At 38.2% G+C, this 23,755-nt stretch overlaps 1 protein-coding gene across 3 annotated transcripts; it reads left to right on the top strand.

Moving 5' to 3' along the window:
• The first annotated feature begins 5,535 nt into the window (after window positions 1-5,535).
• On the top strand, window positions 5,536-21,781 carry HACD2 (3-hydroxyacyl-CoA dehydratase 2). 3 transcript variants are annotated; one of them, XM_035896315.1, is made up of 7 exons: window positions 5,557-5,619; window positions 5,973-5,991; window positions 10,541-10,629; window positions 16,647-16,768; window positions 17,440-17,618; window positions 19,957-20,137; window positions 20,413-21,781. In XM_035896315.1, the coding sequence occupies exons 3-6, from the start codon at window positions 10,582-10,584 to the stop codon at window positions 20,037-20,039; spliced, it is 432 nt and encodes a 143-aa protein (XP_035752208.1). In that variant the 5' UTR covers window positions 5,557-5,619; window positions 5,973-5,991; window positions 10,541-10,581; the 3' UTR covers window positions 20,040-20,137; window positions 20,413-21,781. The 3 variants fall into 3 exon arrangements, with proteins under 3 accessions (XP_035752209.1, XP_035752208.1, XP_035752210.1); XM_035896316.1 differs by lacking the exon at window positions 5,973-5,991 and having other exon boundaries at window positions 5,536-5,619; window positions 19,957-21,781; XM_035896317.1 differs by lacking the exons at window positions 5,557-5,619; window positions 5,973-5,991 and adding an exon at window positions 12,436-12,567 and having other exon boundaries at window positions 10,546-10,629; window positions 19,957-21,781.
• Window positions 21,782-23,755: the final 1,974 nt, after the last annotated feature.

Raw genomic sequence — 23,755 nt, forward strand, 5'->3', positions numbered from 1 at the left:
TCGGCGCCGGCCGGGCCCCGCTGCGGCATCTCCTCTTCCACGCGCCCCTTCCAAAACGAGCTGAGCAGCGCAGCGCAGGTGCGTGTTCCCAGCATGACCGACACCTTGGCTCGCTCTGCGGCCGCTTTCTCGCCCAGGTGACTCCGTACGTCGCTGTTCTCGCCTCGCAGCGGCCGCGGTGTGGACTCCAGCACCCTTCAGTAGAGGTGCACCTAAAGGCAGGCAATCTACCCGTAGCAGCAGTAGTTAAGAAGGCAAAGCTGTTACCCTTCACAGCCCTGCGAGGTTTCCCCGTACCTTCAGCTGGTGCAGACTTTGGGGGAAGTTGAACGCTGCCGCTTGCAGCGTGTGAGCGCCTGGGCCCGCTTGATGCTCTGCTCTTGCCCCGTGTAGCAAAACAGAGACGCGGGCCGGTGGGTGCATGCTCGGGTGTCTTCTTAGGCGCAAAAATAAAAATAGCAACAATTGGGGACTCTTAAATTCACATGAAGGAGACTTATTTATTTATTCTTAAAAAGGCTGTAGATTCTTACTGGAATCCAGATAAAAATAAAATCATCTTTTGAAAGACTGAGGATGTTTGGGTGGGAGGAGAAAAGAGCCTTTAAAATGGATCCTGAATGAGCCTGTTTTCCACTAGACAAATCCTGGCAGGTGAGGAGTCAGGCAAAAGGACTGGTCTCACTAATTTTAGGGGAAGATTAGTACAGAATTAATATAGCTACAATTTCTTTCATTAAGGCAGTTGGACATGATGATTCTTGCCCGCTGGTGACAGCGGGTGCTCTTTCAGCTCCTAAGATAGTTACACTTGGGTGGAACAAAGGTAGCTGGGGCGGGGGGGGGGAGCTCAGTTCTTGCAAGGTGCTCGCTGCAGCCATTACCCAATGGGTGTGTTACTGTGGAGTGGAACTGCTAAGCAGATCTGTGGCTCCCTATGATATTTGCGGCGTATTTCACTCGGAGGGGAATGGTAATTACCCACCAGTTTGATAAAACTGAACCTCTTGTTTCACAACTATTTAATTACAGGAGCAATGCAACACAGCACAGGAGGTCTCTTCGGTTTTGCTGGGATGTCCCTGCACAATGTGAAGAAGTTAACCTCTGAGCTCCTCTTAGAAGTGAAAACATTTGCCTGCGCGTTGAGCTGCTCATATTTAATGCACTTGCGTTTTTAAAAGATCTCAAAAACCTGAGAGAGGAATTGCGGTGTAAATGGAAAGTTTCTTTTAAAGTCGTGAACTTTTTGTTGTCGCAGGCAAGTTCCTGAGCAAATTTCTATTTCCTCAGAAGAAAAAAATTAAAACAAATTCAAGTGATAGAAACTCAGAAATAAATAGCATAAGTCTGTATTTGGCTTCCTGTGGCCTCGTAAATCTTGATCGTGATGTTACCTGTTTTCCTGACTTGTACCAGACTGCTGAGAAAATTCCAGTCTTGGGTGGAATGTGGCTTATGGTGCTATAGCATGAGCTGCTTTTTTCTGAACATGTTTGTGGTTAGATGATTTCTGCAGTTTGGGGAGCTCCCACAGGAGTCCTGTGATCAGGGCTCATGTCTCTGCATTGTCACTCACTGCTGTTCTTTTGGGATAGGTCACTGAGGGCTCTGACTGATAATTTGTCTTATTTTGCTCTTCCCCGGACATTGCTGAAAATCCACAATATACAATGTTGAGATTAGGAAAAAAACTTCAGCTATTTTCTTATTTTTAAAAGACTTCATAATGAGGCCATTTTAAAGGAGTTTGTTGGCAGAAGCTCAGTTTTTCATATGACAAGGTTGATACACAGCTGGTGGCAGTAGTTGTGTGCTGTCTCTGTGTCAATCGGAGTGTTCAGACGTAGTTTCTCTGACAGCAATGCCTTGGGAAAAGTATTGTGTAAAGAAAAAAAAAAGTAAGTGGGTTTTCTGGTTGTTCTACAAAAAGGTGGCCTTTAAACTGAAGCACACAACAGCTTTGTCATGCACTAAACAGGTAGTAGAGTAAATGTTTTAAAATCATAGTTACCTTAGCTTTTAGCTGTATTTAAAATGGATCAAGTAACAATTGAAAGATCATGGCATAATTATTGTATTTACTTTGGATTTATCTTGACTTAGAGAAAGAAAATACAGTGATCCTAAAAATAATGGATCTTATTTCTAATTTTATACTATAGTGCATGTAGTGTATGATTCCTAGCAATACAATTGCTTTTGTGAGAGCAAAACAGAAAAAAATATATATACCTGTGGACCCCTGAATGAAGCCACATATGCTAAACATTTGTTCACATGTTTGGATGTTTCCTTTCAGAAACGGGACCAACACGGCGCCACAGGGAATAACCAGTCCTGCAGCTGGTTCTCAGCTGTACTTGCTCAGGTTTTTTTGACTGTGGTTCAGAGTATTAAGATGTGGAATCTTTCTTCTCTTGCATTTGGTCAAACTCTTCATTTTCGCATCACGGCATGAAGTCATGCAGCCATGCCTGACCTGGCGTAGAAAGCTCATTCTGGAGGCATAGATGCAGCATGGCAATTATTTCCTAAAACCCATGGTTGACTGAAATCACTGAATTACAGGGGGCGGGGAGGGCAGGCGTGCTGTTAGAGTTGACTGTAAATGTTTGATAAGCTGCTTTAAAATGTGATTATGTTTCCTATTTTTAGTCGAGTGCCGTAACTGACTAGTACTTCTGGGTAAGGTAGCTGAGGGTGGTATAAACAATGAGTTTCAAAAGGATTTCACTCAAGATAGATCTTAATGTAATAACTTTTGAATTTGCAAGGGTTCCTGCTATCGGTGTTGAGCAGAGAGTTGTAGGTTTCATTGTCCACGTCTTCAGTGACTGGTTGTTGAGAGTCAAAGTATGCTTCTCCCTTTTCAGGTTCGCTCACTGCATAGCTTTGCTGTATTCTCTTGCATAAATGACGCAGAACCTCAGTAAACTTTGCATAAGAAAATGTTTTTTTACTATTTGTAAGAGAAATAAAGGGAATTGAACTCCAGATCTGAGCATGAAGCTTGCTTATTAAGTCTGAGCAACTGAAAGGAAAATAATAAAATTATGTGCATGCAGTATTTATTTTCTTTAGCTTGGATTAATCCAAGAGTGTGAGAGTCTAGCTTAAAGTTTACACACATGGCAGTGGTAATTTAATGAAATGTAACTCCAGCTGGTCTATCAGGTAGACTTCAGTGTCTAGGTCAGAGAAAGCTGGAAAAACTTACAGTTTAGCTTCCATGTGACAGTGGTGCCTTTCACTGCCCTTTTAAACTTCTCACCAAGTTTCTTTTTCTGTTGATTTTCCTTGCTTTTACCTAGTACTGTTCCATTTTTTCTAGTCACAGAGGGTGAAGAATTATTTAAGAATCACAGAAGCGGGACAGAGGTACTGAAAGCTTCAACACAAAGTATGCACAGCTTTTAATTTTCTGCAGATTAATACTTTGGTCTGTATTAAATACTTTTTGAAGGACAGTAATTTTATTATTAAAAGAGAGATATGGTCTTTGGTGACAAAAAGTACAGTCCTTCTGGAGCCAGTGATCCGGCAGGGAGGGTGGAGGTGAGCAAGAGGCTGGAGCTCCTCTGAGAGCCACGTACTTTACCAGTCACTCAGTTAAGGTGAGAAGAGTTTGCAGGCAGGACCCAGAACTGCTATCTTGTGCAACCTGAGAAATTGCTCAATTCAGCAAAGTTTCTCAACAACATGGAAGATAAGGAAAAATAGAGAAACTTGACAGATACAAGCAGGACAGCGTCAGCCTGCTTTGATTTACTGTTCCGAAAGAGAAGCGGTCTGTGTTGTAAGGGAGAGTTGTTAATGCTATAGCACTTACTAGTTTATTCTACGCCGAAGCCCAAATACCAAATTAATCTGATTCTTTCTTTGTAAACAGCAATTACTTGGCAAATGTTTGTCTTCTGGTTTCACAAGACAGCTTTAACTGAAATAACTTGTCACTACTGAAAAAAGGCAGGGCTTGTTTCTCATTCCCCACTTCCCTTCCCCACTCCTGCTGCTTTTCTTTGGTGCTAAGTCTTCTGAGAAGTCTAGGCAGAAATGAAATAGCTTTTTTTTTTCAGTTGTACTAAGAAATGTTGTTACAAACACAAACTTGGATGCCAAAGTTACTTATTATTGAAAAATCCAAACTTTACGATGTATTTCCAACAGCTGTTACATTTGGGACAATATTTGTATATACTTCATAATACCTAAGCTGATGTGGTACTTGCAAGCATTTAATATGCTGTAAATTAAGGGATCATTTTCCCTGTTACAAAACCACAGCTGCAGATTTTTTCCCAAAGGCTGAAAAGCAATTGCATAGTTAGGGGACTTTGTACGTGTCTGCGCACACTTCCACTGAGGTGCACTGTTGTTGGCAGAGATGCTTGGTGTCTGTTAGCCCAAGCTTTGTAACAGCGCTTCTGGGTTAGGAGGGAGGTGGAGGTAGAGTAAGGTGGCGTTAAGAGTAGCTGAGGGCAAGACAGACAGGATGAGCCTGTCAGTGAAAAGTTTGGGAGCTGCTGCTAAGGATTCCCACTTCTCATTCACCCACCCCTTCTCCCCCTGTTTGCAACTGGAAGCTGCAGTGAACTATAGATGCTAATTTCAAACAAAGAAATGGTTTACCAGGGTGTACCCACCTTCATCTTGTGGCTTGTCCTAGACTTCACTGAAGAATTTCTGAGGTTGTGGGCAAACACCGACTCAGGACAGCTGTGGTAGTGAAAGATGTTACTGCATCAGCCAGGACTGGAGCAAAAGTTTTTAGGGTTGCTTCCTAAATTACCTGAGGGAAAAATCGGCCAAGTTAACAGATCCCATTGTTTGTAGTGTAGTTGCAGTTATATAGGCACTACTTACATAGGCCTAGATATATTTGTTGCTTAAAAAGGAAAGCTGGGACGGGAATGGCCGTTGCTGCCTTCAGAGCTTCAGCAGGCTTGCTTTTCTTGCAGTTACTTATACATAACTGTTTCTCATAAAATGTATGCTAGCAGTTAAGCTGGATGATCTGTCATAAAGTCTAAGGGTTTACTTTGAACTGAAGCATTAAAATGAATTCCTTCTGAATCTTAATTATGTCATACTTGTTAAAGTTATGATATGGTAAGAGATCATCAACTAGCAGTAAATGGTTTTCTGCTTAAACTAAACAAGATGTGATGCCAGTCTTATTTAAAATGTTATGAATCCCTTCTATAACTAAATAAAATATAGGTCACTGGAAAGTAAACTTAGACATTAAAGGTACTGGCATCGTGTTGGTGCTGGACAATGTTTAAAAAATGCATAATATTTAACTTTGGTAAATTTGCAGAAAATCCAAATATTTATTGTTTTCACTGTTGCAGAGGGTAGGCAAAAAGTTACTATCTTTCAGGACAGTTACATGCCTGTTGCTTTTTCCGATACTGAAAGAGGGATTAAGGATTTTTTTTGTATTTATGCTCTGCTTAATGTCTCTCTTATCTTAGACTTTTTTTTTTCTCTTTCAGATGGCTTGTTATTGCAGTTGGTCTGGTTCGAGCATACCTGGCTAAAGGTAGCTACCATAGCCTTTACTACTCAATAGAAAAGCCCCTGAAATTCTTCCAAACTGGAGCTTTGCTTGAGGTAGGTGTAGTCTTCTTCCGTAGAGTTACTAATATTTGCATGAGTGTTTTCTTGAGAAGAAATAAGGCAGCCTTTGAACAGTACTGCCTAGGTGCCTGTTTTTTCATTAGCATTTACAGAGTGATTTGAAGGTAAACATAAGAAATATGCCTCGCACAAATGCTGAATTTTTCCTTTCAGCAAGAGGTGAGGGAGCTTACTGTCTGCTACTTAGCGTGGAGAGCAGAGCTAAATATTAAACTTAATCTTTGAAATACAGATATCGAATCTTAAGCTCTTGCGATAGAACTAAATGTGTTTCTGAATTGCTTCATTTGAAATGTTAGTGATTTGAATTTTTCTTTTTGTTCTAGATTCTGCACTGTGCATTTGGTAAGCTTGCAAATTTTCAGTTTTATTATTTTTATAGAAGACTGCAGTTCTAGCAATAAATTAACATTAAAAATGTTATGGTCTGTGAATTGCCAGATTAAATTCTTGCATAACTCACTGATTTTTGATTCAAGTACATTCCAGTGTTTTACTAAATAATTTGACAAGTCAAATCACAAAAAGGAAAATAGTGTAATAGGTTTTCAATTACTTGACATTCTATTTTTATCTAGATCTTTCCAATGCTACAAATCTTAGGGTGGTTTATGTTTTATAATAGATTACTTCCCACCTATACATCCTATAACCTTCTGTACCAAGCTATCTTTCCTCAAGGAAAATTTTTGTAGCTGGAAGTACTTTAAATTCCAATTAAAATAACATTTCAAGCCCTAGAACTTTGCCCACATCCATAGAGCATAGGTAGGCATTGTAAAATTAGGAAGGGGTAACCCTCTTTATCCCAGATTCAGCTGTGCTTTAATGGAACTGTTTGGGAGAGTAAGAATTACTTAAGACTTGACAATTCTGGTTAGCCTGTACTGTGGGGCTTGTTTCGTAGCTTGGTAGCAGGGATTCAGTTGTGTATACGTGGCCTGGGGTCAGTAGCAGTGTCACGGTTCAGGCAACCTGAACAGTCTCACATCTGAGCAACAGGACTGCATCTTGTCTGGTTTGTTAGTCGTTGTGAGTAGTGAACAGTTTGGCCTCAGTATTTGGATGTTCTGTCCACAGAACAGATGATCTGACCCAATCTCTGCAAGATCAAAGCCAGTGTGCTATAAAGGGGAGCAGTGCCTGTCAGCCTACCTTTGCTTAACTGATTTTTCCAAACAATCCAGTCTTCACAAAGAGACAGTCATATGTTCAGGTAGTTGATCTTGTGATTTTAAATATAAGTGTTTGAGCTCCTATCTGAATGTTTGCTAGCTACTATTTAAAGAATAAGATGGCATTAAGGTTCCTAAAGCTTCAGCTACAAATCTGCTATTGTTCATGTATCATACAAACAGTCTACATACTGGAGGGTGTATCACTATGGTACAAGTAAGTTCGTATTGAATTCCTGTGCAAAAGATACTTTTTTTTCTTGAATAACCAAACGTGGTAGTTGGAAAATTTAAGGTTATATACATAAATTTGTCAGCAGAGGGCAGTCTAATTCTGTATTTGATAAACTAGTTCTGCCCTTCCTGAATAATTCAGTTACTCTGGAAAAGTTACCTTATAAAGGGCAGTTTGTAGACTCTGCACAGATCATCCCAAGAAATAAATGTTCATATATTCCTCAAATTAATGTAAAGGCTTCTCAGAGTAAACTATATGTATCATATAGTTACCTGTGCTGCCAAGGCAGTCCTTCGAATACTGTTTTATTTTACTAAATCTCAATTACTGTTTTTTACTAGAATAAACTATACTTTAAAAAAAGTCAAAAAATAATAATAAAGTGTGGAATTTTTGAAGTCTTATTTACAAGTGGCAAGAATGACAAATTCTCAGAACACTGGGCAAAAAAAAGTTTGCAAATAAAAGGCTGTTTTACTATCCTAAATCTATAATACTCTGCTGTTTTCTTAAGCTAGACTTATGTACAGATGCCAATGTTTACTAGTACTAAATCTAAGAGTGTAAAAAATTTAACTGGATTATCTTTTTCTCACACTTTAGAGAGTATATATCAGCAAAATATATATAGCAGGATATATATATCCTGATACATATATCTATATAGCATATAGATATAAAATATATATAGCAGAATAGCAGGAGAGAGTCCTGTGTTTCACCTTCCAGGCTGGTGCAGAACAGCAAACAACTGTACCAGCCTGCCTGTGTGCAAAGCTAATAATCCTGACTCGGCTGATTTGAGCTATGCATCCATTTAGCCCATGCTATCCTCAGTCACACAGTTTAATATTAGTGGAGAGAGCCATTAGTGGAATGTTGCAACATTTTATACTATTATAACTCTTTTTGCTTTCCCTAACAATGTTTTCTTACAAAAAACCCACTTATTTTATAACTGCCCATGCTGTGGGGTTTTTTTTATTTTCTATTAATTGCAGCATTTGTTAGCTAAATAAAATGAGGGGGTTTTTTTGCACAGCTGGATACACTGCTGCTGTCTGCTGTAGTCCTACTGACTCTGGTAAAAGTTTCTATGCAAGGAGAAACAGGAAATTTGCAGATTCCTTTGTCCCTGCTAAACTAATTGCTATAACTAGAGCTGTAATTCTCTGTCAGTAGAGGAGCTTCTCTGTGACAGATGGCTGTGTGTATCAGCATAACTTTTCTCTCCACATCTTTTCAGTAGAATCTGAAATGTTAGCATCTGTCAGGCAAGTTCTTCAAAATACGAAGATTGATAGGGGAATGTCTCTAGCAAGCATGGTTGAGAGCAGAGCTTTGGCATGTAGCAAAGAGTTTAAAAGTGAAGTAGGAGAGCTCTATGTGAAGAGGAGGTAACGTGTAGCCCAGAGACCAAGAGGAGAGACTGAAGGCCAGGCAAATGGAAAGTGACCGTGGCATTCCTTGACTTGTGAGGCAGACAGAATCCCAAGCGTTTGAATGGCATTGATAACATGGAAGAGCTTCTGCCTGGAGGAACTTGGTAGGGTAAGAGGTGATAAGAGCCATCAAAATGAAGAAGCAATAGTAGTACAGGGAGTTTGTGGAGGGAATGGAGAAGAAAAGCAAGAAGGCTTTGGTGAACACAGGCCCAGCCTGCAGAATCACTATGGTACCAGTCTTCTGCCCACAGCAGTGCTTACCAGTAACCCTCTGGAAAGCCGAAGTCAGCACTGGTTGACTTTGCTTTAGCATGCTCAGTTAGGAGGCATACAAGCCTGTAGGCTGTGTGTGCAGCCTGTTCTCAGTCGGGAGCTCCCTGGGAAAGAGGAAGCACTTGTTGGGAGTTGGAGGATTTCCTGCTGGAGGTGGGAGGCTTAGCTCAGGATTTGGAAGAAGCCTGGGCATGGCTTACTTGCTACTTGGTTCTGGACCTGAGCCCCCTGTCAAGCACTGCTCTAGCATGTGCAGTGTTGGGTAAGTGGTGACCAATGTTTTAAAAATGCCAAGTTTAAAATTGTCTGTTGGGTACCTTTTTGAGTGCAGTGAGTAAATAATTAGAGGCAAGTAAAGTTTACATAAATTGTAGCTGGCGAGTCATGGAATCATAGTCGCTTATTTTGATCTCCTGGTTTTGGCATAGATTGGCATTGTCTTGGCTGTAATGAAAAGCCTTGTTTGTCTTACTTGTGAGAAAATCTTGGATTGTTCCTACACAGTCTTTTTGGCTTATTTATAGATTCTTTTGCAAGAACATTAGTTTATCTTGCTTAGGAAGGGATGATCTACATTGTATAAAAGAAAAGGTCTGTTGTGTTGTAGGAGTGAGCCTTTAATGAGTACAGATTGTAGGATTTTATAGCACCCCCCTTTGTGTTGTCTGAGTAACAATAATTCTGCCCTGAGGTTTTATACCAGAAATTAGATCATGAACAATATATGATAAAACTGAAGAGAACTGTGTTTGTAGGATTTTTTTCCTCTTTTTTTTTTTCTTTTTTCTCTGAAAGGAGACTAACATAATGACTGTATGACTGAAAATAATTCTAATGAAACTTGGTTTTGGCTTTTCCTATTCTTTCTTCCTCTTCCACTTTCTAATTTGGTCCTTACGTCTTTCTGAGGCTGTTGTGTTGCTTGCTGTGATTTGCGTTAGTTTCAGAAGCACTTTTTACTGTGTATTAGGAGCTGCAACTGCTCTTGCATTTGTCCTCCTCATGTTATTGGAAGAAAATAAAACTTTCTGCTGTGAAACTTACAAATTTTGTGTAATCTTGCAGGCTAAAACTATTGCTGCTCTGTCAGACCTGGGTGTGTAGTATCCTTTTAGTGGCAGTTTAATCAGCACCTCGGAAGTTGCTTAGAACCAGTGAAATATGCTTCCTTGAGAAAAACTTAAATTGTTTCTGTACCTGTTTCTGCATCAGCTACTCCTTGGGTTTGATTTTGGTTTTTTAAAAAGTTGTATTCCTGGGAAAGCATTATAATCTTTGTATCTAGCGTATGGGCTAGATCAGTGTTTCTTCAAAGTAGTTACACTTTTTGCTTGCTGTTTTGGGGGATATACTGTGCAAAGTATCTTTATTGGTTTTAGTTTTTAAACCACAGTAATGAAGAGTATCTTGGATATTTTAATCAAACAGGGTTTATTTGAAAAACTGTATCCCGAAAGGTATTTGATTGACATTATCTCACCTTACTCAACTATTTTCTGTATTAAGGAATGTGCTGTGATTGCAACAGGATTGATTACTTTCATTTGCATTTTGATGCACAAAGTCTTCTCAGGGGATTGCATTGTATTAGACAGTATAAACACACCACAGGACAGACTTGATGCTCTCAAACTAAAAAAAATAAATGCTTTCCTTCCAAAAATTTCAAATAACTGGACTTTGGCTTAGCTGTGTTTATTTCCCCACCCCTACCTCCCACCCCGATAGTTAGGAATATTTACTAATTGCAAAATATCTTCCAGGCATTGTTCCCTCTTCTGTTGTTCTGACTGCTTTCCAAGTGATGTCAAGGGTTTTCCTGACGTGGGCAGTAACACATAGTGTAAAAGAGGTAAGTTAAGCTACAAAACAGATAGATAAACTAATGACCCATGGTGAAAAGCAAGTGTTGATTGCTGTCTTATTTCCCTTAAAATGATTTCTGTTTGTATCCCAATGTGGTATTTTTTATGTGAATTTCTGTGGATCAAAAGAAATAAAAATAAATCTGACATCATCTTTTCTTGACAATCAAATAGACTGAGGTCTGATGTAAGACATTTAGCTCCTGAATAGATTTTGCAGTCCTTACTGAAAGTGAAAGAGGTTCCAGTGTGTAATATGGAACCCAGAATTTGGGACAGCATTGTAGTACCGATCTCACTAGTGCCATAATTAATAGCAAAATCTCCTCGCTGCCCCCTCTTTCATACACAATTTGCTTCCTTTACCATGGCATGTGGAAGCTCCCCCTCAGCTGTTTGTGCACAGCAACGCCTGGATGTTCTCTATTATCGCTTTCCAGGATAATCTTCTCTCTGTCCTTCGTTCATTTTCCTTACATTCAAGCATAGGTGGGTTTGGGGGCCTGCATGTTTTTTTCTTACTCCTTACCACACCAGATATTGCTGTAATTCATACAAATCTCTGCAGAATCTTTTGGAAGCAATCTTACTGGAAAATTATTCCTGCCAGTTATTTTAAAATCTAAACATGCTTTAATTGATATGAATCATGACTCATGTCATCTGAATACCCTGTAGCAGCCCAGATATGCCACATCTGTCCTGTTACTTTAACCAACCAATCTTACTGGTTTTCTTCTCGTTAAAGAAAGAAATTAGTCTTGACGCCAGTGTCAGCATGGCTGCCTGAAAGAAGTGGTGGTCATCTAGTGTCATTATATGCATAAGATCTTTTGTGACTTGGCATGGAGAATGCCTTAAGGAGCTTGTCTCATTACCAAGTCTTCAGGGAAGGTGCCTGCTCTTCTTTGCTCCCAGAAGTAGCTCCTGTTATCAGAGCATCCGTCCACATGTAGAGTAACACAGGTCACTGTAGTTCCTAATAACTAACAGCCCTTTCTGGTATTATGATGCTTGTTCACGTGGAGCCTTAGTTTCATGCTATTTAAAGTGGAGGAATGTTACCTTTCTCAGTAAACTCAAAATCTTGTAAAATCTTCTGTATAGATTTCACTTTTGGTGCAAATAAATGTACTCCAGTCTCTGTTAATTCACTGGAGATAAATACTAGATTTTGAACAAAAAAAACCCCAAACCCGTAATCCCCAAACATTAGATTTTGGATAAATGTATAAAATATTTTTAAAGAAATATGCCTGTAGTTCTGCTTGTTACCTGTACAATGTTGGGGTACCTGGTGCTTCATAAAGAACAGAGATAATCTGTATTTATTAATTGCTTCCTGGTTTTGAAGTAACCTAAATGTTAAAGATTGGATTGCATGGATTAGGTTTATTCCATGTGTTGTCTGTTAGACATCAAAAGGAAGTCTGTAAAATGATTGTGGGTTAGTCTTTTTGAAACTTATGCCCACATTCTCACCAGAGAAAACCAGCAAATGGGAGAAAACGGAAGCAACAAGTTCAGCCTAACATTCAATTTTTAACAAGGATATTTTTTTAAGAGGAATCTTTCAACAATATTACACACAGTTTTTTCCTCACGTTTGTGTGGTCTTTTGGTTAAAGTCTTGCAAGAGACTGTATTATGTGTTACTTTTTTTAATGTCTTAGAAAGTGGGCATAAGAATGGTAAGGATGAGGAATCCTGTGATGAGTTTTTCACTTGTGACTTAGAGCAAATAAATCAAATGAAGAGGCTGTATTCTGACCCCTCCCCTTCCCCCCAACCAGAGAGCATGCAGTCTCACCTGGGGAGATGTACTGAAAGTGTCACGAGTGTTCTACTTTTTCTAAAGGCTGACTGCACAAGTGAGCTCCATGGTGAAGTCCAGGATTAAATTCTCACACAGCTTTATGGAACTTGTAAGCTACGCAGTTGCATGATGAGGTTCTTGTAAAATAAAATGCAGTTTTCCTCTTTAACTTTTTGAGTGAGACTTGTTCAGTATCTTGCTTTTCCAGACTGTTTTCATATATGATATAGTTAAAAGAAGAAACATCTGTATTGCATCCCTCCTTTCTGTCAGAATACACTTTTAGATATGTGATGTGATTTGAAGCATGCTTCTTGCCACTAACATGTTTGTGCTTTTTGTTGAATTTAGTGCTGATGTGTTGTTAAATTCAATATGAAAGTACTTACAGTAAATGTTAAAGCATGGCAAATGTTAAAGCACTGCACACTTCTTTGGATAGCAATGAGATTCCCCTTACCTCCATCATTTGAGTAGATGTTAGCTTAGTGGAGGAGGGCCTGGCATGTAATGCAGTACTTGTAATTGTTTTGTCATTACATCGGAAAGGGATCGGTTTGGTGAATTTTACTGTTTCTCCTACAAAGGAGGGAAGAGAATAAGCTGACTGGTGTGAAGGGCTAGAAGAAAGTAGGCATAGGAGAACAGAAAGTGCTCTTCAGTTCAAAGTGTCTTCTTGAATTTGTGTGAACAATGATATCATCTGGTGACATCATGGCAGGCCTTCACAGAGTTCTGTTCTGATAGATTAATTCACACCCAGTTCTGATGGGTAATTAAAAACTAGTGTCAGCAGTGATTTCATGCTTATCCAATTGGGTGCAGTTACAGCTAAGTTGCTGATAAGTATAGTATATATTTAGAGGAATCTTTCTAGAACAGACAGTCAAAAGGGGTAGTGTGAAGATGACATGTACAGCATATTGAGCTGGTAATTAAGACTCCAGTATCTGCAGTTGTGAATTGACATCTTCAGTCAGTAATAAAGTATACTTACAGAGGGAAGAGCATCTTAATTTTAATATTTAAGACTAAGTTGCAGTAAAAGAAGTCCATGCTGGAAAGTTCAGAACTCTAAATGGGTCAGTGCAGTTGAAAATCCTGATTCATCACTGCTTTACATCTATGTAAATGTTGAGTAATACTTTATAACACAAATGTCTGTCAGGCCCTTTGTGCCTACTGTGAAGCTTCCTTTTTTTTTTTTTTTTTTTTTTTTAAATTGATGTACCAGAGAACCAGTGCTCTGGAGGGAGACATGCTGTTTCATCATTACAGTTGCACTGTGCTGCTGGTTTTACTCTTCTGCACTGGATTGCTTTATTATGCGTTTAGCTGATTTTTTTTCTGCAAATAATTTGTCAAACTGTTACTCTTAACGTGGAGAAATCTATAAAATTTCCCTTTTCGTGCATAAGGAGGACAATAAAAACCTCTCGGGCTTTATTTTGTCAATTCCCAGTTCTCATCTTTGCATTTTAAAAGGCTATGGATTCTCTTCTGTTTTAACAAACAATGTCTGCCATTCATAATACTGAAGATAAGCCAAGATATATTCAGGACCCTCCTTAATGATAAACTGGTTTGAAACACATGCAAAAAATTATGCCAATGATATGATTGACCCTTGTTAAGGCAGTTGGACAAATAAGTTGTAAATAAAGTGTTAAATATGCTTTGACTTTGTCTAACACCTCCTTCAAAGCCTGGCATGAAAAATTAAAGGAAGAGAAATTGAGTTCTGAGGGCAGCATTGGGCTTAGTGGTTTATTAAGGGTCTACTGTTTATTGGCTGTACTATTCCCCTTATCTTCAAATTGGAGGAGGAACAATACAAATGCAGCATTAGCAGTGCCTAAATGAATAAGACTCGAGAGACTGTTTTGTAAATCAGTTCCCAGGGGGTTGATAACATGCATCTTGGATATCTTTATTTCAAGTACTGAAAAATTGACAGTCCTCAAAGAGGTGTTCTAATAATGACAGACTTGTGATGTATCTGTTAGTGTGTAAGAAACATACTTTTTAATGATGACCTGTGGAATATAGTTAAAATATGATGATAAAATGCACAGTAGTCTCCTGTTCCTTACTGCACAGAATGGAACTATTTGAAAACTATATAGGTTGCTTTTGTATGAAAACTACCACCAATTTCCAGTATTCTTTCTTCCTTAAATAGGGACGCAAGATCTAAAGGCACAATCAGTGATTCTTTGTTAAGTGACCTTACCAGGGTTGTGTGCGTGTGCTTTATAACAGTGTGAAGTATTCTAATAACTTGTAAAACACAGTTCTAATATTAAAGTCGATGGGAAAGACGAGACCTGAGGAGGCAGTGTTGCACAAGTCCTGTGATAGAGCTGGATTGTGACTGCTAGATTTTCTACTTCTACATGTATTGTTCATTGTTAGCATCACAATTTCTTGTCCTTGCTCGTGTCCATGGGTGCTACTTCAAGCTACAGGTTTTTGATTGTTGGTTTTACTGACTTCCACCCTGTGATGCATAGGTTTAGATGAACTCACTACGCTGCTACTCCTGATTTGACCAGAAGATGCAGCTCTGGAGTGCTTGTGAAGCATGTTGCTCCTTGGGAACAGCATCATCTGTGAAGTGCTGTTAATTTTTCCAGGTTGAGAACTAAGTCTTGCTTGTAAAGCAGACCCCAAGCAAGATTAGGATCCTGTAGCAGTGTAAAAATAGATTTGGTCCCTTCTCTGAAAATCTTCAAGTAACTTTTGGATTTTGTTCTTTTATGATGATGTAAGGGAGATTAATATATAAGCAAATTATCAGAGTTTCATGTGGAAAAAGGACAAGGTGCATTTGCTGTAAAATGCAATGAAAGTGACTTGAAATGCTATACGCAGCAGAACATAGATTAACAGCAGCCCTGTGTTCCAGGATATCCCAAGATTTCTGTATAAATCCTTCTGTGTTTTGTAGTCCATATCAGAAAACTTTTTATGGGTAATCCTCATGAGCATTTTTACACACAAATATATGATCAGTCCCCTCCTATTAAAAGCTTTCTGATTGCCCATATATTTTCTTGTTCTTTTTTGTTTGTACATGTACTTTGCCCAAGATGAATAGCGTGTACCACACACACCTACTGACTTCCTTTTCCCTTTTTTCAAGAGTTGGAGGAAAAAAAGCAAATGCAGGCCCCTGTGGTTGAGCTCTTTTTGTTCCCACGGTCCACTGAATTTGGGCTTAAGGTACTCATACAGCTGAGAATTCTGCTGAAGGAGAGGGAGGGCTGCATAAAAGTAACGTTTGCGCTCTCAACAATTTGTAGCATGTGTCCATGACCCCATATACTTCTTCATCAGTGTTATTCCATTTGAAACTTAAACCTCATAATTATGTTCCCAATCTAGTAAATCTAATAATTAATTTTAAAATACATGCTTTTGAAGATTAACCTTCAAAATATGAAGGGCTTAAAAGCTGGTTCTGTGATGTGTGTCTGAAATAAAAGCTCTAAGAGGTGTAAAGCAGTGAAACATAATGCCTGGAGTGTAATGTTAAGAGGAACTATGGTGGATACAATAAGCAGAAAAAGGAGCAGGGAACAGTGAGGCAGGTAGTTGTCAAGCTTACCTGAGGTGAGAAAATCTGAGCTGCTGTTTCTTCTCTCCTCCCAACCTATGTCCTGGTGTTAGCTGTTTTGCTGCTGCTCAAAATTAGGAACCAGTTTCTCATCTGTGGAGAGGGGAAAACAGTGCTTCTACTCAGAAGTAGCATGTACTAGGATCAGAATATAAAGTCTAAACCACATATTGAGTGTTAGACTAATGTGTTAGCATCCTTTCTGCTTGCTGCGCTAGGAAGCAATCATAGGACTGAAATAGAAGCTGGTACTGTATAGGAATGGGAGCAGTTATAAGTTTTCAGCATTTCAGGTGTTTCTTGTACTAATTTACTTTGCATAGAATGGGAGATACTAAGTTCTCTGATCACCAAGCAGAGCTGTTCTTAAGCAACTAAAAAAATATGGAGCATGATAAGGGTTTTCTACTGCTGTTACTAATGTTGCTTTTAGGCTCATTCTTGGGGTCTGTTCTCTAAAATGATGCAATAAAGCAACCCGTGGGAATTGATTTCTTTGAGGTTTTCTTGGGTCTGGTGAGTAATGCATTATGCTTGAAGTCAAATTGAGCATTTTTTCTTTGTTATAGGTACAAACTGAAGATAGTGTCCTGTTGTTTGTGGTGGCCTGGACAATCACGGAGATAATCCGCTATTCTTTTTATACATTTAGCTTGTTAAACCATCTCCCTTATCTCATCAAATGGGCCAGGTGGGTGACGTAATAGAAACTGTAGCCTTAAAGCACTGATATGACAGGGATATTTATCTTGTAAAATAGTTGCAGTACAAAAATTTACATTCTACCCTGAGGGAATTGCCCTGTTTGTGAATGTGACTTCCTAGCTTCTTTCCAGCAGATTTCTGGGTTAAAAAAAATGTATTACATTGTAAGCTGAAAGAGTAGTTTGTCACAACTCAGTCCCATTTACAAAGTGTTTGTGTTTATCAGAAACTGGCATTTAACAGTAAGGGGTAACAGTAAGTAAATTTACATTTAACAGTAACCCTTGAATCCAACGGTTGTACTTGCAACAGTCTGTAAGCTCACTGGCTAATATCAACTGCGCTTGACCCCATTTTAAGTAATATAATGACCTCTACCAAAGAGTTCAGAAGTGAAAGTAACGGGGCAGGAGAATAGTTTTAAAGATAGTTTTCAGATTCTCAGAGGTAACCTTTAAATAATTCAAACTGATTTCTGATTTGAATACTTAGCTTGCAATAATGTTCATACCTTGCCATGCTCTAATCAAATAAGAGCTAAGGGAAATGAATACTGAGTTGAGAATTTAAAATTTGAATATCCCTAATAGCATTTAACAAGTACTTTGTCAGAGTTTGTCTTAACTTTTAATCCTTTCCATAAATGTTTTGTTCTAGGTACACTTTGTTTATAGTACTATATCCAATGGGAGTCTCAGGCGAATTGCTCACCATATATGCTGCATTACCCTTCGTCAGGCAGTCTGGCTTGTATTCCATTAGTTTACCTAACAAGTACAATTTTTCTTTTGACTACTATACATTCCTGATCCTGGTTATGATCTCTTACATTCCAAGTAAGTATGAGTTTTATAGGTTTTTATTTTTAAATATTAAAATCTGTAACAGGAAAAGCTAATAATTGTGGGATTAACATATATATATAACTAATTTTGCAAAATTAATTTTGACAATTATCTAAAGGAAAAAGTCAGTTAAAAACGCAGAGATTGCTTTCTACCAAGACCTGCAAAACAGTAATACGTGTTTTTTCTCTTACACTTGGAATATTAAATAACTGTGGTACTTCTTGGGAAATGTTGACATCATCATAATTTTTTTCCCCCTATGTACAGGCTTTAAGGAGAACGAAGTTCAAAACAGCTTCTAAAAATTTAGTTCTTTATCAGGAATAAGAACATGGCTTTTGCATTAGTGGGTAGGGAACCATTTCTATTGAATTAACTTGAATTGACATAATCTCCAGTTAATATTACTGTAGATAGAATGAAGATTTGGCTTTGCTGCTTTGAAATGGGGAATAGGAACACAAAAGCCTTTAGCAAATTTAAACATGCAAATAAAGTGTAACATGCAGAATAATGCAGTGATGATGCTGCTGCTGTTGGCTATCTCTGCAGCTGTCTTTGTATGAACCTTGTTGTTTGTGCAGAATGATAAACCATATTCAAAGATGTACATTTCAGTAGTGTGGCTGTCTGAAACAAGCATTTATACTTTCAGTGAACCATCATGTAATTCTGACATCAGGGTTCATAAGTTTTTACAGCTGCTGTTAAAAAAAAAAAAAAACACCACCACTTTTCATGTATCTGTTTCTCCTTGTCCCCCTCCTCCAAAAATGGTGATGTTACTAACTCCAAGCAGCCAGAATAATATCTTTTGTTTTAGTCAAAATAACCATGAGTATGAATTGCTGCTTGTGCGGTAGCTAAATCACAGTTGATGGGCCATGTGGGAGAGAACCCACGTAACAATTTTAGCCTGCTTTCTCCATTAAAATTGCTGTCTTTTAAATGAGGTATTTTCTGTGTTCCATTATAATTTGCTGGATGCCTAACTTGAATGCAGTTTTTTGGGTTTTGGGGGAGGTTTTTGTTTTTGTATTTTTTTTTTAATTATTACTGTGAATTGGCACATTAACTCTGAGAACCAACTGCTTGGACTCAAACGGTCTTGGGTGCCTTTTCACATGAAGGTGTTCCTGTGGTATTCCTGAGATACAAGAAAAGCAATGTTCATTGCAGTCATTGATTGCACCATAGTTCGGTTGTTCATTCATAAAAGCTACCTATGCAGGATTTACACCTTCTGAATCCGCTGAAGATCTTGGAAATTTTGAGAATGTTAGTATCACAAGGAAAGCAAGCTTTGAAAACTGTTGGTAAAAATTGGATTTTTACATTCTTGATAGTTGCATCTTACCATTTACCTCACTTTAAATCTCTTAATTTAGTACTTGTCTGTCAACGTTGACATCATGCTAGAAGAGATGTCATTAAATCCTTTGCATGTAACGGATCCCCATTACTTATACTTCTAGTGGAGAAACCATGTGGCTCTGTGTTCTGTTAGTTTCTGGACAGCTGTATTCACTCCTTAACACAGGTGGGGTGGATCAGGGTAGCGGGGAAACAATCAGGAAATGAAATACAGGGCAAAGAAAACCAAAAGAAAAAATGTTGACCTGAAAAAAAAATCTAGTACACAAATTAAATAGACTTTGACCTGTGTTTACAACGAACACTTTGCATGTGTAACTGATGTAATTTAGGCTGATGCTGACCTTGTTTAATTTTCATATGGTTCACAAAGGTTTAGTGTCTCATGACAATTTTAGCTTTTGCTGTTTATGTATGTATGCTTTCCATTTCCTACTCTCTTGTTCTGTAAACATACTGTGTAATGTAGGCTTAGAAAGAGGAGAAAAAGCTTTGCATGGAGCATAAAGAGAGAAGAGATGAAAGAGGCACCAGTTTGTGTAAAGTTCTTTAGATCCTGAAAAAGTGACACTAGAAATGTAAGACATGAAACAAATCTGGAAATTTCATTCTTTCAGAAGGACGACTTCTTCCCTGCGATATATTTTCTTTCTGTTGTGTCTGTGCAGTTCAGGAAATTTTTGTCATCCTGCTTGTACCCGCAGAGTTAAATAAGGCATTTTGCATTTAATTAAAAAAGTGATTGCAAAAAATAAATAGTACCTGAAGCCCAAGGACAGTATCACTTATTCTCTTCAAAGAATAAAAGGTAATAGATGACTTGAGTGGAAAGCGGATAAGCATGTTTTCATTTAATAGAGAATTGGTGACCTTGAGTATGTGACTGTGCATCTTGCATTGACATGTAAGCCTCACTTCATACTTTATTTACTTAAGTCTGTTTTCTCTTCAGTCTTTCCTCAGCTGTATTTTCATATGCTACATCAGAGGCGAAAGGTACTCTCCCACACTGAAGAACACAAGAAGTCAGAGTAAATCCAACTTTTTCAGAACTTTACAAACATCAAAATGCTGCAGATTTTTCAATACCCAGCACATTTATAAAGAATGTACCAGGATAAAATAAGTCAGAGGTAAAAGACCAATAATTTAGCAAAAATAACCAATAAATCTCATTTCACTGAAATTTCACAATGTAAAGCATTGAAATAATTTTCAGCTTGCAGTGCTTCAGAAAACTTTTAAACTTTATATGGCTTGGCAGTTAGCCTTTTCCTTTTCCTTAAATGATGTGCTAAATGGTTTTCATTTATTACTAAATGCCTGAAGGTTGCAGTATGAGTGATGAAGTTGTACCCACTAAATGCTTGAATTGGGATTATATTACTGATACCTCTTTTTTTTTAAGTGCTTGACTGCATGCCCGAAACTGTATGTATTGCTGTGAAAGCAAACAATATGCTCTGGAATACTTCAGGATTTTGTCAGAGACTCCAGTGGACAATGTAATCCGGGCAAAGTGTTTGAATGTAGGAAGGTAGGTTGCATATTTAAAAGGTGATGGGAACAAGAACAGGAAACCAGTTATGGGAAATGAGGGGAATGTGGTTCTTTAGGAATTTAGAACAGTAGGGTGTCTGACCAGACTCTGTTCTCTGAAGATCTTGTTTAAGCTGATTACTCAAATGCTAATGTTAATTCAGAGGCTATAATGCTTATCTGAAACGTTAAAACTCCTTAAGGTACTGCATCCCTGGATACCTTTTTAAATATCTTAAAAAAAATTATACCAACTGTAATATTTCTAATGATATCAGTAATGAATCTAAACAATACAAGGAGACAGGTCACCCAGAAACAGGTGCAGTTCTCTCTTTTTTTACTTTAAATTATCATCTCTACTCACTTTCCACTATCTCAGTGGTACTCATCTTTCAGTGTTGAGGACTATTTGGTCTACTGTGAAATCATTTGAGGGCCTTGTTCCTCAACCTAACTTTTCTCAAGTGACTAATGTGTATCACACTGGCACATCCAAGCAGGCAGTTCCAGGCGCTTGGCTTCTGAAATGTTGCAAAGTCATAAGCTCCTTCTTTGAAAGCAGATTATCTCATGTGTTACATGCTGCTTTTGCAGATTGGACAAGCCTCCCCTCATCCACCGTTTTGAAAGAGCTGAAGACCATAGCAAGTTAAATTTTCCTAGGTGCTTTCTCTGGGTTCTCAGACTAAGCCTTCCCTTGGGAAGGTAAAACAGAAAATGAAGGAACTGAGAAAACCTTGTGGCGAGGTGGAATGTACTAATGCTGGGTGTGCAGTGCCCCAAGTTATGATCAGACTGTTGGTTGGGGGTGGGGATCAATGGAGGGGACCAAGGGAGCAGGAAAATGAACAGATATCCAAGCAAAGGCAAAAGGAAATGTAGGTTATGGTCTTTGCTCTGTTAGGAATTGATAGTCAAATAGTCCTGTCTTCACCCAATCAGAACCGCTAGACAACAACAGAAGGGCTTCTCTGGCTTCCCTCTTGTAATGTCATGATTTAATGCATAAGTGAGGTGTGACCACTACCATGGTACCTGCCATACCAGTCTCGTGCTGTGCCTGCCAGCACCTCCTCCTGGACGTGGCCCGTTTCTGTGTCCCATTTACTTGTGCTTGATGCATTGCAGCTCTCCCTAAACATCGCCAGTGTACTAAGGGCACAGGCTCTCTGTTCTAGCATCTGGGGAGAGCTGGATTTACAATTATTTCGGTTTATGCTTGTCAGAGCTATATTAAAAAAACCCAACCAAACAAAAAAACCAAAACAAAACCAAAAAACCAAAACCCAAACCTTGCATTCTTCAGTAAATTCCTTTGGCTCCATCAAATAGTCTGACTGAATTTTCCTAGCACTCAGTAACGTGTATAACACCTTTTCTCTTCAACACAAACAGGACTATTGTAAGCAGGGAGAGGGTAAGAGACAATAATGATCTTTGCTTCTATTTTAAACCTTTTGGAGACAGTTATTGGCTGTAATCAAAAATGCTATGGCTATATACAACCTCAAAGTGGTTTTGCATTCAAAGATGCAACAATTTCATTTCTCTGTTAGGTTATGTGGTGCTTTGTAGTCATCTGAGAAATGTTGCATTATACGGAACTCATGGTTCAAAGGTGTAAACTTCCACCTCTGAACAAAACATTTCCTTCTGCTTATACTTGCTATCAAAGGAGTTAGTGTCAGTATTTCTGAAGGATGTAATCTAAAAGATCTGATTTCCCCATCTATGCAGGTTATTGTTGATGCTCAGCTCCTGATCTTTTCTTGATTTGATTTCTGTGCCCAAATAAAAGATTTGGTTTCAAATTTGTTGATCCAATTTGGAGAAGAAAATGGCTGTGTAATATTCCTATATGAAACAAATTTAAAGCTTTGTTGATGAGAAAGATGTAGTACAGATCTGTTAGAAAGCACTGGCACTCCAGAAAAGTAGAGAGAGCTGCCAGTGGAGAGAAGGCTTGTACAACCAACATCTTTACTGAACAAGCTTTATTATGAAATATTTACTTTAATTGAAAATACTAATTTACCACACATGCAAATAAGCTACAGCCTTTTAAAAGAAAACAGTTACTTTTCTTTTTAAAATAAAAAGAAACTGCTTTGATAGTAAGGAATCTTACCAGCAAAGTTGATTTAAAAATTATATTCATGAGCAGCATGAACATGCTGCAGTTAGTATGTACAAGGATTCCAGTACTTCAGCTTGCAGTGCTTTTTCAAGATGAGCTTCCATGGAAATCACTGGAAAGTGATCTTGACTAAGAACTGTAGTGCAATGCCCTGATAGTGTTTGGGTTTTTCCCTAAATTGACTTTGCTCACACATACGGGTTTTTTCCTCCTCATAAAATGAGAACAGATTTCCCCTCACCTGTCACTGAAAATGTAGATGTGGTTTATGTGAACTTTATAATAGAAGCTTTGATTAGTGCTCTTTGTCATAAATCTAGAGGTTTGTTGTTTTTTCCCACAGACTATTTACTTAGCTTGCATTTTTTCCATCAGCATCACCAAATTTCTGCAGCGGACATTTTCTGCTTTGGTAGTCTTTGTGTTGCGTGCACTGGTTCAGTTAACAGTACTTTATGTTCTACCATGCCAGCTTTGTCAGAGTTAGTCATTACCCTCCAAAAGACCAAGGTTCTTAACAGTGTATAGTTTACAGCTGGAATTGTAGAAATGTTCATATTGTAAATTACAGTAAGATGCAGGTTACAGTGAAGGTAAATTGTAATTTTTCACAAAGTGATGTTTCTATCAAAGGGTTTTTTTAATTTTTTTTATTTATCAGTAGAAAGGTTGGCATTTGTGTGGACCAATCTGCAGTGTCATCTGAAACCTATCTTTCAGCTTAAAATTTGCATGAGTATACATCAAATCATACATTTTGATGTATATTTATGTCAGTGAAATTTGGGTGAAAACTATATGCAGTCATTTTTGTATTTTTTTCTATGTTGTGAAGAACAAAATTGTAATTTTATAAGTCTGATTCACTAAGATTATTATAAGTTAAATGTATTTTTTGTATATTTAGGAATCTGGTATTACCTGGAGCTCTGAAAGATTAAAGCATAGACTTTTTATGCATGTTTGGAAGATATTTCTACTTGATAATGCAGTGAAATGGTTTGTATGCTAAACCACTAGTCTATGTTGTTGCCTTGTGAAATTGATTCTGTGCTCTCTGCCTGGATTTGGC

This window comes from Egretta garzetta, unplaced genomic scaffold (genome assembly GCF_000687185.1).
Source record: "Egretta garzetta isolate BGI_Z169 unplaced genomic scaffold, ASM68718v1 scaffold326, whole genome shotgun sequence".
Classification (NCBI taxonomy): Eukaryota; Metazoa; Chordata; class Aves; order Pelecaniformes; family Ardeidae; genus Egretta; species Egretta garzetta.

What these genes read in the sequence shown, in the direction of transcription:
- HACD2 (XM_035896316.1), top strand. Translation starts at nt 10,582, where the DNA reads ATGTCAAGGGTTTTCCTGACGTGGGCAGTAACACATAGTGTAAAAGAG. An exon ending in TAACACATAGTGTAAAAGAG is followed by an intron (nt 10,630 to 16,646) that starts GTAAGTTAAGCT and finishes TCTTTGTTATAG; the next exon opens with GTACAAACTGAAGATAGTGT. An exon ending in TATGATCTCTTACATTCCAA is followed by an intron (nt 17,619 to 19,956) that starts GTAAGTATGAGT and finishes TTTTCTCTTCAG; the next exon opens with TCTTTCCTCAGCTGTATTTT.